The 14,793-nt window shown below is 45.1% G+C and overlaps 1 protein-coding gene across 5 annotated transcripts in view; it reads right to left on the reverse strand.

The window, feature by feature from the left end:
* Nucleotides 1-11,366: 11,366 nt before the first annotated feature.
* Nucleotides 11,367-14,793, reverse strand: part of cenpe (centromere protein E) — a 64,225-nt gene continuing 60,798 nt past the window's right edge. For all 5 annotated transcript variants that reach the window (XM_061785796.1, XM_061785972.1, XM_061785884.1 and 2 more), the window contains 3 exons: nt 13,840-13,969; nt 13,419-13,756; nt 11,367-11,511 (listed from right to left, as the gene is read on the reverse strand). In XM_061785796.1, the coding sequence (XP_061641780.1) occupies nt 11,453-11,511; nt 13,419-13,756; nt 13,840-13,969 (527 nt within the window). In that variant the 3' untranslated portion in view covers nt 11,367-11,452. The remainder of the gene's footprint in view (nt 11,512-13,418; nt 13,757-13,839; nt 13,970-14,793) is intronic.

Genomic DNA, 14,793 nt, shown 5'->3' on the forward strand with positions numbered 1-14,793 from the left:
AAAAAGGCTTTAATAAGTTCATAATAGGTTCTTTAGTTTTCTGATGGCGTAACCTCGAGCAAGATACTGAAGCCCAGTTGCTGATGATGCGGTGTCATCTCAAGGTGTGGACAGGGCGAAGTCTTACATTTTCTTTTTTTTTTTACTTCAAAGTATCTTCGGTACAAGGAATTGCATCCGTTCAACTGGACCCTTGCCGGGAAGGTAGAAAGCTCCTGGATCAGGGCGAGTCTGTTGCCAGATCCATTATCGGCTTTATATCGACCCTCAACCGGTTTGTTTGTCAGAAGCAGTCGTGACATCGAGACATCAGCTCTTGTGCACTTGTGGCTTGCAATGCTCCGTTGGCACAACATCAACTGCTTTGCGCAGGCAAGGCTAGACCTCCGTGCCGAGTTGCACTACTTTCTGTCATGATCACCGTTTCTCCACCAGTCAGTCATCCCCGATGGGTCCTTGGGTTTCTGCCACTCTCCAAGCTGTCCCGGAATCCGCTCTTCTACCCTTGACACCGCTGACCTCTCGATACGCCGCGTCTTCCGCCTCCATGATGTTCCTGTGGATACAGTCTCTGACCCTGGTCCTCGCTTGTCATCTCAAGTCTGGCATGCCTTCTACGAGGGAGCTCGGTGCCTCTCGTGGCCTCACTTCTGGGTAGCACCCACATTCCGACAGACGGAGACAGCCAACCGGGAGCTGGAATCAGCCCTCAGATGTGTTTCTGCTCATTGACTTGCTTCCTGGAGCCTGAACCCGCCATAGGTGGAGTACTCGCATCATTCTCTCACCTGCTCCGTTACTGGTACTGCATGTCACCCGGGCATATGGTGGCATATGGGTACCGACCACTGCTGTTTTCCACTCAAGAGCGGGATGTCACATTTCCATCCGTCCAGGCCCACTTCAGTGGTGTCAGGATATCTGGAGGTCTGTTCGAGCTGCTCGCTCTCAAATAGCTTTAAAAAAATAAAATAAAGTCTCCTGTTGCACAAACCGTGTTCCCAAGCTCTGCAATATACACCCGGCTGTGATGAAGGTGATTTCTCTCTGCAAATCCAATCCCGGAAAGTTGCTCCCAAGTTCATTGGACCCTTCCCCATGGAGAGGATGATCAATCTCTCTGCAATGCGTCTCAAGTTCCATGCCTCCCTTAGGATCCACCCACGTTTCCTGTCTCCCTCCTAAAGCCAGTCTCCGCCAGGTAGCCTTCACGTGTACTTTGTTTTTTGTATCTGCTCTGTTTTTGATATTCACACCTAGCCTTTTGCAGAGCGTTTTTTGTTTGTCCTTTGTCGTGTGGTTCGTGTACATTTTGCATTCCTGCAGTTTGAGCGCAGTCCTGAATTCTTTAAGCCCCTTTAGTGCTAACTTGTGGTCATCACCGTGTTTAACACATTATTTTGTACTTTTCTACTGTGCCGTTTTTGTAGCCCGAGTCCAGAGCACAGCAACGGTTAACGAGAAATTCTAAGATGACACACATATTATGCCAATTTCATAATTATTATAAATTAAGACTGTTCAGTGTGTTAAATTAATCCTATCCTCCGTCCCATCCACATTGAAAATGTGCCACTGGTAAAGGGCTCACATTTTGGCCACTTAGACCTCCATCGAGTGACTCTCTGACATGGACTTTGTATAAAAGTGTCCATTTTATTTCAAAAAACACCTTGGTTTTGTCATACGATTGTTCAGAAAAGGCCCCTCTGACAGCTACTTCTGTTTGACCCAGTTTCGTATCCGCTTTGACCGTATTTGGCTAAGACCGCCCCCTTTCCTCTGATTGGTTGCCTCTGTGGAGAAGACCTACTTGTGACAGCACACGCATTTGTTGTTGACTGTGCTGGCGCAGAAGCGGAGAGGTAGGCGGAGATCTTTGCTACTCAGGAATGCGTGGACCATTTGAATTCATATTTCACGTTTACTGAGGCACCATAGCGACAGACATAATTACATCCCAAATACTAGAAAAAGTTGCTTTGGTAAAATACAGGATCGTTAAGGTGGCTGGCATGGCTTGTCAGCATAAACGATATTTGCAGAGAGCAAATAGCAGAAATCTGCAAATAAAGGACGGCCATTATAATTGCGTTAGTAAAAGAAATAAAATATAAAACCCAAATAAATTCTTGAATAAGCAGGGATTTACCACCAATAAGCAGTTCCCACGAAAAACGGGGTTTGGTCCCGCCCCAAAAAAACTGAAAAAAATAAATAAATAATTTTTTAAAAAAACATTTAAGAATGGAGGAATCTGCAGGTGCTGAATGTATGCGGGTGTCCACTGCAATCCAAGCCAATCGCAGGGCACATAGAAACAAACAACCATTCGCACTCACATTCCCACCTACGGACAATTTTGAGTCTTCAGTTAAGCTAGCATGCATGTTTTGGGTATGTGCGAGGAAACCGGAGTACCCAAAGAAAAGCCACAAAGGCACGGGGAGAACATGCAAACCCCACACAGGCGACGCCAGATTTACATATATATAATGAAACATATTTAGGTAAAGACCCTGTAAAGTCAATTTACAGGTTTTTGTTTCTAAATACAATGGTACCCTCAAAAGAGTTGTCTCTCAAATAATCTTTTGTCATTGAAATGAATGGAAATGCCATTAATCCGATCAAGCTTCCCCCCCCGCAAAAAAATAGTTGTAATTAGTTGCTTAAATGAGAAAAACACCCTCTATATTAATTATTGTACATTATAAAAACATGGTAATTAAAAAGTGTAAAGCCAAGCGACGACCCGGTGGGATCTATTCCAGCCACGAGAGGCTTCAAGCAGATATATTTTTCACGTGGTTTCACGTGGCTTGATTTTTCATGATTTTGAAGCCTCATTTTTTATACTTCCCGATTTATTTGTTTAATCGTTCAAATTTGGCAGAGTTGTTAACAACTCTTCTCTGTGGAGTGTCAAATTTAGAACGTTTTCACTTTGCAGGGACTTTAAATGTCTCCCCTATCTTTGTTTGCACCTCCAATTTGCATTTCAAAGAAATCCCAAAGGGACTTTCTTTGCATATTTACATCTGATTTGGAGCATTAAATGAACATGTCAAAAACAGTCGCGTTTGTATCTTTGTGAGGGTGCGAGGACTAGCGAGCTTGTATAATTAGCAGCAGAACATGTAACATTGCCAAATGAACAAAAGAAGCGGAATTCAAATGGGATTCAAACAACACCAAGAGGCACCTTTCATATGGTGCCTTTCATTAGACGTATTCAAATATTCCCATTTCACCTTTGGCCCGCAATGCTTGCTAAATGATAGCTTTCTTTGACTAAGAAAGACAAAAATATGTATCGCAGGTATGTGCAACTTTGTAGTCAGTAGTGACATTAGTTCTCCTAAATTCCATCAGTTTTACTTCTAAAGGGGTTGAATATTTTTAGATTGTTCACAGTTGTGAAAGGGTTTAGGTTCGAGGTCATTTTTTTCCCTCTGCTTGACAAAAACAATCTGTCTTCTTAACTTCATATAGTTCAAAGTGGCGATACTGTAAAAGCGATCTGTCATTTTACCTGACAGCAGAACGTCTCCACACTGATACGTTCATCCTCTGAAACCAAATTTAAACTTTTTTTTTTTGTCACATGTTGATGGGGGCAGAAAATGGGGGGAGGACTCAGGTCCTTTTATTTTTTTTTCCTCCCCCCACTGCAATGACATGTTTGATGTGTGTTTCTTACAATGTCTACAAATGAAACCAGTCCCCGGCTTCTCTCTCCAGAAAGACGAGCCTAAAAAAATGGGATTATGACTTGGAGTCAGTATTTTGGATTCAGGATTGCACATTGGTCTTCTGCATCAGAGCGTAGCATGCCAATGACGGCTTGCCAAGGTATGGATTTTGCTTTCTTCCTTGTTGCTTCACCTCCCAATGCATTGATTTTCTTTTTTTTAAACAATGTGCTGTGCTGTTGTACCACCTGAAGGATTATTTTATCCTAAGTAAAAGTACAGTATGAAATGTAAGCACAAGAGAAATACATAATTGTAGTCAATCATATACAATACCCATTTTGATAACAATGCAGAATGGAAATAATAGTTTTATTCTTTTGTTAACAAAAAATAAATAAATCACCAGACACACTATCAACACGTTCCCATAATTTCAGGAATTATTTATTATTTCCATTTTTAATTGGCAATCAAAAAAAATGCAAACAAGTGAATTTTTTTTAATCAAACATACAAGGAAAGGGTTTTCTCCGGGCACTGCGGTTTCCTCCCACATCCCAAAAACATGCATGGTAGGTTAATTGAAGACTCTAAATTAGGTGTGAATGGTTGTTTGTTTGTATGTATGTGCCCTGCGATTGGTTGGCGACCAGTTCAGGGTGTACCCCGCCTCTCGCCCGAAGGTAGCTGGGATAGGCTCCAGCACGCCCGCGACCCGTGTGAGGCTAAGTGGTCAAGATAATGGATGGATAATGTCTTAATGATGTCAACATTGTATCTGTTGACGTTAAGGACACGGCCAATTCTGATCTTTTTTGTGTGCTCTTTGAATTTCAGATTCTCCCAAAATTTCAGACAACGTCCGTGTCTATTCAGAAAAAGTCCATAAATGAGGGTTTTTGGAGGCCATAGCTGTGCCACAAAATGTAAATTCAGAGACAGTTGATGAACCTTTGGATAAGTTCACCTAGAAAATCTCAAATGTCATGGGTGCTGTTGCTCTCCTCAAAACTTGGCCAACCGTGAGCTGACCTTAAACACCGTGGAGGAGCACCGTGATGCTAAAGGCCTCTAAAACAAAGTGGAGGAAAAAAAGCTGAATGTAAGTGGCGAAAGACTAAACAGAGCAAGACAGCAGCACTTTTCTGAAATCATTAGTCAGAACCTCAACAATACTCACAACCTAATTATCCATTTTAATCTCAGTATTTTTTTTTTTCCAAATAGAAAACGCATGTTTATGCATGTTCTTTCATCTTAACGTACTGCAACAAAGTCTTAGTGTGCTCCCTGTTGGTTTGAAGTCGACACTGCAATCCAACATTTGCCGCCAACCTTAAAAAATAAAGAAAAAAAAAATAGAAAAAGATGAAACCTTGGGGGAAAAAAACATTTGTTTTTTGTTTTACTCTTAATCCCATCCATCCATTTTCTAGACAGCTGGTCTAAACAGACAAGAAATCAAAAACCGTTTATTTAACTTAAATCGTATAGTAATAAAATGCAGTACAGTGTAGTATTATGTGGGAAACATCTTGTGCTCAATTATATGGATGTACATCCATCTATCCATTTTCTGAGCCGCTTCTCCTCACTAGGGTCGCGGGCGTGCTGGAGCCTATCCCAGCTATCATCGGGCAGGAGGCGGGGTACACCCTGAACTGGTTGCCAGCCAATCGCAGGGCACATACAAACAAACAACCATCCGCCCTCACATTCACACCTATGGGGAATTTAGAGTCTTCAATTCATGCATGTTTTTGGGATGTGGGAGGAAACCGGAGTGCCCGGAGAAAACCCACGCAGTCACGGGGAGAACATGCAAACTCCACACAGGCGGGGCCGGGGATTGAAACCCCGCTCCTCAGAACTGTGAGGCTGACGCTCTAACCAGTCGTCCACCGTGCCGCCCTATGGATGTACAGTTGGGCAAAAAAGTATTTAGTCAGCCACCGATTGTGCAAGTGCTCTCACTTAAAAAGATGAGAGAGGCCTGTAATTTGCATCATAGTTATACCTCACCTATGAGAGACAAAATTAGGAGGGAAAAAAATAAATAAATAAAAATCCAGAAAATCACATTGTCTGATTTTTGAATACTTTGCTAATAAATTATGGTGGAATCCCTCACCTTACCATGGTGGAGGGGTTTGTGTGTCCCAATGATCCCAGGAGCTAAATTGTCTGGGGCTTCACGCCCCTGGTAGGGTCACCCATGCCTAACAGGTCCTAGGTGAGGGACCAGACAAAGCACGGCTCCAAAAACCCCTGTGAAGACAGAAACAAATGGATCTCTGTTTCCCTTGCCCGGACACGGGTCACCAGGGGCCCCCTCTGGAGCCAGGCCTGGAGGGCGCTTGGTGGCCGGGCCTGTACCCATAGGGCCCAAAAGGGTAACGTGAGTCCCCCTTCCCATGGGCTCACCACCTGTGGGAGAGGCCACAGGGGTCGGGTGCAGTGTGAGCTGGGCGGTGGTCGAAGGCAGGGACCTTGGCGATCCGATCACCGGCTACAGAAGCTGGCTCTAGGGACGTGGAATGTCACCTCTCTGGCAGGGAAGGAGCCCAAGCTGGTGTGTGAGGTCGAGAAGTTCCGACGAGATATAGTCTGACTCGAGTCCGCACACAGCTTGGGATCTGGTACCAGTCCTCTTGAGAGGGGTTGGACTCTCTTCCACTCTGGAGTTGCCCACGGTGAGAGGCGCCGAGCAGTTGTGGGTATACTTATTGCCCCCTGGCTCGTCTGTACGGTAGGGTTCACCCCGGTGGACGAGAGAGTAGCCTCCCTCCGCCTTCGGGTGAGGGGGCGGGTCCTGACTCTTGTTTGTGCCTATGCACCAAACAGCAGTTCAGAGTACCCACCCTTTTTGGAGTCCTTGGAGGGGGTACTGGAGAGCGCTCCTGCTGGGGACTCAATTGTTCTGCTCGGGGATTTCAATGCTCACGTGGGCAATGACAGTGAGACCTGGAAAGGGGTGATTGGGAGGAACGGCCCACCCCGATTAGAACCCAAGCGGTGTTCTGTTATTGGACTTCTGTGCTCATCACGGATTGTCCATAACGAACATCATGTTCAAGCATAACGGTGTCCACACGTGCACTTGGCATCAGGACACCCTAGGTCGCCGTTCAATGATCGACTTTGTGGTCGTGTCATCGGACTTGCGGCCGCATGTCTTGGACACTCGGGTGAAGAGAGGGGCGGAGCTGTCAACTGATCACCACCTGGTGGGGAATACGCTCCGATGGTGGGGGAAGATGCCGGTCCGACGTGCCGGTCCGACGTGGCAGGCCCAAACGTGAGGGTCTGCTGGGAACGTCTGGCGGAATCCCCTGTCAGAAGGAGTTTAAACTCCCACCATGTTCCTCGCCTACATTGCTGAGGCAGTGACCGAATCACCAAACCCATCGATGGACACCAACGGTGAGGGATGCCATCAAGCTAAAGAAGGAGTCCTATCGGGCTTTTTTGGCCTGTGGGACTCCTGAGGCAGCCGATGGGTACCGGCTGGCCAAGCGGAATGCGGCTTTGGTGGTCGCTGAAGCAAAAATTCGGGCATGGGAGGAGTTTGGTGAGGCCATGGAGAAAGACTTCCGGACGGGCTTTGAGGAAATTCTGGTCCACAATCCGGCATCTCAGGAGGGGGAAGCAGTGCACCATCAACATTGTGTATAGTGGGGATGGGACGTTGCAACCCTCGACTCTGGAAGTTGTGAGCCGGTGGGGAGAATACTTCAAAGACCTCCTCAATTCCACCGCCTTCCCATGAGGAAGCAGTGTCTGGGTTCTCTGAGGCGGGCTCTCCCATCTCTGGGGTTGAGGTCACCGAGGTGGTTAAAAAGCTCCTCGGTGGCAAGGCCCCGGGGGCGGATGAGATTCGCCCAGAGTTCCTAAAGGCTCTGGATATTTTGGGGCTGTCCTGGTTGACACGCCTCTGCAACATCGCGTGGACATCGGGGACAGTGCCTCTAGATTGGCAGACTGGGGTGGTGGTCCCCCTTTTTAAGAAGGGGGACCAGAGGGTGTGTTCCAACTACAGGGGGATCCCACTCCTCAGCCTCCCTGGTGAGGTCAATTCAGGGATGCTGGAGAGGAGGGTCTATCGGGAAGTCGAATCTCAGATTTAAGAGGAGAAGTGCGATTTTCATCCCGGCCGTGGAACAGTGGAACAGCTCTACACCCTCGGCAGGGTCCTCGAGGGTGCATGGGAGTTCGCCCAACCAGTCTACATGTGTTTTGCATACTTGGAGAAGGCGTTCGACCGTGTCCCTCGGGGGGTCCTGTGGGGGGTGCTTCGGGAGTATGGGGTACCGAACCCCCTCATACGGGCTGTTCGGTCCCCGTACGACCGGAGTCAGAGTTTGGTCTGCATATCCGGCAGTAAGTCGGACTCGTTTCCGGTGAGGGTTAGACTCCGCTAAGGCTGCCCTTTGTCACAGATTCTGTTCATAACTTTTATGGACAGAATTTCTAGGCGCAACCGAGGCGTAGAGGGGGTCTGGTTTGGTGGCCTCAGTATTGCATCTCTGCTTTTTGCAGATGATGTGGTTATGTTGGCTTCATCAAGCCGTGACCCCCAACTCTCACTAGAGCAGTCCGCAGCAGAATGTGAAGCGGCTGGGATGAGAATCAGCACCTCCAAATCTGAAACCGTGGACCTCAGTTGGAAAAGGGTGGCATGCCCTCTCCAGATCACGGATGAGATTCTGCCCCAAGTAGAGGAGTTCAAGTATCTTGGGGTCTTGTTCACAAGTGAGGGAAGAATGGAACGGGAGATCGACAGGCAGATCGGTGCAGCGTCTGCAGTGATGTGGACTTTGTATCGGTCCGTCGTGGTAAAGAAGGAGCTAAGCCGAAAGGCGAAGCTCTCAATTTACCGGTCGATCTACGTTCCGATTGGCTGGCAACCAGTTCAGGGTGTACCCCACCTCCTGCCGGATGATAGCTGGGATAGGCTCCAGGACGCCCGCGACCCTAGTGAGGAGAAGCGGCTCAGAAAATGGATGGATGGATCCACGTTCCTCCCCTCACCTATGGTCACGAGCTGTGGGTCGTGACTGAAAGAACAAGATCCCGGATACAAGCGGCCGAAATGAGTTTCCTCCGCAGGGTGTCCGGGCTCTCGCATCTGATTCGGATACCTCCCAGACGCCTCCCTGGTGAGGTGTTGTGGGCACGTCCCACCGGGAGGAGACCCCGGGGACGACACAGGACTGCGTCTTTCGGCTGACCAGGGAACGCCTCGGGATCCCACACTGTTGCTGGTATTTTGGCCCATTCCTCCATGCAGATCTCCTCTAGAGCAGTGATGTTTTGATGCTGTCGCTGGGCAACACAGACTTTCAACTCCCTCCAAAGATTTTCTATGGGGTTGAGATCTGGAGACTGGCCAGGCAACTCCAGGATCTTGAAATGCTTTTTACGAAGCCACTCCTTGGTTGGGTTTGGGATTATTGTCATGTTGAAAGACCCAGCCACATTTCATCTTCAATGCCTTTGCTGATGGAAAGAGGTTTTCACTCAAAATCTCACCATACATGGCGCCATTAATTCTTTCCTTTTCACAGATCAGTCATCCTGGTCCCTTTGCAGAAAAAACAGCCCCAAAGCATGAGGTTTCCACCCCCATGCTTCACAGTAGGGATGGTGTTCTTTGAATGCAACTCAGCATTATTTCTCCTCCAAACATGACAAGTTGAGTTTTGACCAAAAAGTTCTATTTTGGTTTCATCTGACCACATGACATTCTCCCAATCCTCTTCTGGATCATCCAAATGCTTTCGAGCAAACTTCAGACCGTCATGGACATGTACTGGCTTAGGCAGGGGGACACATCTGGCTCTGCAGGATTTGAGTCCCTGGCGGCGTAGTGTTACTGATGGTAGCCTTTGTTACTTTTTGTCCCAGCTCTCTGCAGGTCATTCACTAGGTCTCCCGCGCGTGGTTCTGGGATTTTTGCTCACCGTTCTTGTGACCATTTTGACCCCACGGGGTGAGATCTTGCGTGGAGCCCCAGATCGAGGGAGATTATTAGTCGACTTGTTAGTGGTGGGCAAGTGAAGCCTCATGAAGCACTGAGGCTTTCCTAAGAATTGTGCCAAAAAAGATTCAAAATTTCAATGCTTCAGTGACATCTGGTGGACAACTGATGCCATAGCAACCTCTAAAGAGCACCACTGGAACAGTTTCCCACGACAGCAATAAAAGTTCAGAAAAGTCTGTATTGTCATTCAAGTGTTTTGTTAATTCATACCAAATAATGATTATATCGTCTTTAAAATAAAATATGCAGATGCTCTCCCCCATACTCTAAAACATATTCCAGATTAACCCAAAGAATATATGAAACGCATTAAGGCAATGGAACATACTGAAAGACTACGAGCCAATGAAAACCTTGGAAACATTTTGAATGACGTAGGAAGCGAAACAGGGATGACCTTCGAAGCTTCGAGCGTCATCGGTCACGTGACACTGGTGTTTTTGACACAAGCTCCGACACAGCGTTACGAATCACTCTGCTTCAGGAAGAGTGACAAGCTCCAAAGCCTCAGTACCATTTGCCCATCACTCGGACTTGTTTGTCTTCCATTTTCTAATAATTGCTCCCACAGTTGATTTCTTCACACCAAGCTGCTTACCTATTGCAGAGCCGGTCTTCCCAGGGGTGGGGGGGAACCACTGGGGAGTATTGGTGTGATGGTGACACGCCCATGTTCCGTGGGTGCTAGAGTGGGGCCAGCTGCCGCCCGCCTGGGTACCCCGCTCTGGCTGCTGGTGGGGGCCAGATTGTAATGCACACCATTTTGGGGGGGTGGGGGCACTGATACACAGGGTAGGGCCAATGACTGCAAGTCGGGGATCTGGCAGTCATAGTAACAGGGGGAGGTGGGTTCTCACTTAGCTGCATGGCGGTCCTCCTGAGGACGGCCGGATTGGCTGGGGTCCTCATCCTCCGCGGTGCAGGCACAGCAATTACAGGGCACTTCTGTCAGTCTTTGTCTATGTAAAACAGTGTCAATACACTTGCATGTGTCCGCAGGCACGCACCCCTAAGGACTCTTTCACTGGGTGTGGGGTCACACACTTATTGCGACAAATAACTCTTATGCGAATTGCTTGTGTATCCCCTCACTCATACTCTGGTCCTATACTTTTATAGTTTACATAGTCAATCCCACCACACTTCTGTTGTACAGCCAGGTTCACGACCCTTGGCCTGCATGCTTCTCCCGTCCTTCCCTCACAGCGTGTAGCACAACAGCCCCATGCAACACATTTGTTTCATTTTTGTAGATAATGTAATTATTGACTTCTCTCATCCTGTTTACAATTAGTGCCATGTCTTTTGTCTTTGTTTCTCTCTCCCCTCTAGATACTTTGTTTGACTGTTCGACTGATTCTCAAACTTCAATTATAATACTAAGAAACCACAGTAGAAGCTTAAAAACTCCAGCGGCATAAAAGGGATACAGATCCTCCATTCTGCTTGAGCTAACAGCTGAACAGGACAAAAATAACTAAATAAAAAATGAAATCTTAAAGACGGATTAAAGACTAACGATACAAAGCACACAATACAAGCAAATAAGTAGGTAGTTGGGTTAGTTTCCAGCTATTTGGAGTTTGTCAGGTGAAATCACAACAGATCAATGAATGACACTCCCAATAATAAAAGTGTTTTAATTGAATTTTAAAAAACACCGATTAAAAAACAACAGTTGAAAACAGCAACATGAAGTAAACACACCAGTTTACTGCGTTATACAATCTGGCCTTGGAGGCTGAGAGCAGCTTTCATCCGGGTTGGCATCTGCAAAATAAAAACAACAAATGCAGCCATTAAGAACTGGTTTTCGTGAATCAACACTGTTGTGAATGTGGAAATAACAGTTTCACAATTTCTTGTGCACCTTAACCTGCCGAGACTAAAAAATTGTGGTTATAAAACAAGTAGGGCTGTCAAAGTTAAAGCGTTAACTAATGATTAAGCACACAAAAAGTATTGCATTAATCATATATTAACTAAGAGCGTGGTACCATGTATGGTAAGGCTGCACGAAGACGGCCAAAATAAAAATCACGATTATTCCTCGTTAGGGAAAAACGTAATTTTATTGCACTACTTTTTAAACAATATGCACGTTTTCATTTCAAAATGGATCTTAAAATACAATGAGCGTATTTAAAAAATAAATGTGCCAAAGAAAATAAAATCAACTTTAGCAAGGGCCCACTGTATAAATGTGCTCTTACAAAGTGTAATCACCAAATTGAAACTTAATGGAAGCAAATACAATTCATGAATGGAAGGCAATAACATCAGACTGCAAGCACCGACTTTTTATTCGAAAATCTCCGTCACCAATATAAAGAATGGCCAAGGACGATAAGCTTCCGTTGTTCTTCTTGACCATCGGTCAGTCATGCACGGTCACAAACTGCAGAGAACGACACTTACGATCACTGGGCTTTATCTTGTCAACTCAAACGCGCCCGGATACACGCGTTACCATAGCGACGACAACACCAATGGATCGCGCCGTGTGTATTATAAGAACAAAATTGGGGGGTGGGGGGACGTGGTGGTGGTCCCTGGTGCTCGGGAGAGGCCGTTCATTCAAGGATTGCTTGAGGTATGTTCACGTACCTTTAATGGGATACCACTCCTAAGCAGACAACAAAATGTTATGTAGCCTAGAACGCTAGTGCTAGCACTAACGGTTGTACATATACAATCCGGCATTCTGTCGAATCATGCTCTTAAGTTTTGGTGTGTGTGAAGTTATTTAATTACAATAAAGTAAGTTAGCACCCTTTATTTGTCATGTTGTAATGTTGGGTTGACCTGACTGATTAGAATACATGACCTGAATAGAGAATACTTTGGAAGATACTCAGTATTCAGTACACAAGTATATAGACATTGCTCCATCTTGTGATCGGATCGGTTATCTTTTTTTTTTTAAACTCTGATCGGCCCCAAAAATCCTGATCGTGTAAAGCCTAGTTTTAACAAATATTACATTAATTTTTTCCCCAAATCCAAGCACCCTCAAAATGTTTTATATTCTTCTATTTTCTATTCCTTGCAATGTATCTAAATTAATTTTTTTCTTAATATACATATAGTCCACTTATGTGCACTGTTGGTTTGCTTGTGGAGTGTACTGCTGTTGCCAACAATTTGAATTTCCCCATTGTGGGATAAAAAAAAAAAAAAAAAAAGGCATATCTTAACAAATTGAACACTTGTATACTTGAGAATTTGATGGCTGCTATTTTCAAAAAAATTTTAAATTTCAAATTCTATTTGTCGTTTAAAAATGACAAATAATATTCAAATACATAGCCAACTGTTTATACGTAATGACAATGATGTGATTAAACATTTACGATTTTCACAGCTGTAAAGGCCCTTGAGGGAAACCCTCAGTACGTGTCAGCTATTGCTGAGATAAAGACTTGCCAAGGCAGTGATGTGACATGTTGAGAAATGGGAATTCATCAAAAAGCAGGATGGGCACTTGGATGCAGTTCCAGTTTGACGTGTCAGTGCAGTCAAGTCCCCACACAAATGTACACATTAGTTAGCATCCAAAATGCCACCATGAAGCAGTGCCCCAATGGGAACATTGGAAACCACTGATAAATGACATATTTTGACAAAGAGTTGCATATAAACGGCAGTACAACGTTGGATTTGTTCATGGAGCTTACCTGCAGTGGTTCCAAGACTGGAGTTATCGAAGAACTGCCTGGGATAGGTTCTGGCGAGTAGGTCTGCATTTGAAGCAATGTCGAAAAATTTGCTTTTTGGAGAGTCGAGCAGTGGGATTTTTGGTGAATCCAGCAGCGTAATGGGGGGTTCGAGCACCTTCTGGGGCCCAACTAAGAACTTCTTTGGTGACTGAAGCAAGGGGTCGGGGTAAGCACAAAGTCCCTGTTTGGTGGGCGTATGGGGTGGGGAAGGCTGAACATCCCTTTTGGCTTTGGACTTCAGCTTGACCGCTCTGTTCTTCCATTTAGCAAGGTCAGCCTGCTGACTGGAAATCACACTGGAATGGAACAGAACATGTCAAGAGGAGACCGAACTGATGTGCCAATGTGCTATTACTTCTTCTGTGTGAGTTCATCTTACTTCTCAAGATGACCGATTTGAATTTGAAGCCGTTTGACTTCCTCCTCCAGTTTGCTATCACGAAGAACATGCCTGCTCACCACACTTCGAGGATTTAGCAGTCGGTCATGAAGCTCTTCACCCTGTAGGACTAAAGAAAAATACATTTGTGTAAATTCAAAAATGTTAAAGCTGTTAATATACCACCAAACCTTCCCAATATTTCTCCATTATTTCATGATAATCTAAAAAATAAGATCATACTTTTCTAGCGGGCCATGGAATGATTTAATATAGTGAAAATATACAGTAAGCTGAGAATCAAGCTTCATACAAACAAAAAATATATGAATCGGATTATTTGACAATGCAGATTAAAAAGAATGGAAATTATTCTGTCCTCTAGAGTCGTAGACAGTGAGATAATAATAAAAACACAGAAGATGGAGTCTTAGTGAAAAGGTCAAAAGAAAGGATGGATGTGGATGAATGCTGGCATCTCTCCACTGCAGTGTCTTGGCTTAACTACCTCCACCACAGCAAACGTCTAACTTAATTAATGTTTTGCTTATAGGCTTCATAAACTTGTCAACGTCTTACTGTTGTCAGATGATCCCGGACTATTACATCAATGAACTACACGGGCTCCCTATCCATCTATGCATTTTCGACACCGCTTATCCTCACTAGGGTCCACAGGTATGCGCTCGAGTGATACACAAAGCAATCACGGAATTAAATGTTCAAACTGTGCATAAAGTTACAGTAGCTTCAACTTTAATGCAGTAGAATATATTTTAAGTTCAGTTGTATTCAATTTACAATACGTTTTCATTGTTTAACAACTTGTATTCAGGCACAATTTCTAGTTAATTTTTATGTACAATGCATTAATTGATTCAGTTTTTATTTTCATACATGTAAGAAAAGTGTTGATGTTCAAACTGCATAATGTTACAATGGCTTCCAAAAATA

This window comes from Phyllopteryx taeniolatus, chromosome 1 (assembly GCF_024500385.1).
Source record: "Phyllopteryx taeniolatus isolate TA_2022b chromosome 1, UOR_Ptae_1.2, whole genome shotgun sequence".
Classification (NCBI taxonomy): Eukaryota; Metazoa; Chordata; class Actinopteri; order Syngnathiformes; family Syngnathidae; genus Phyllopteryx; species Phyllopteryx taeniolatus.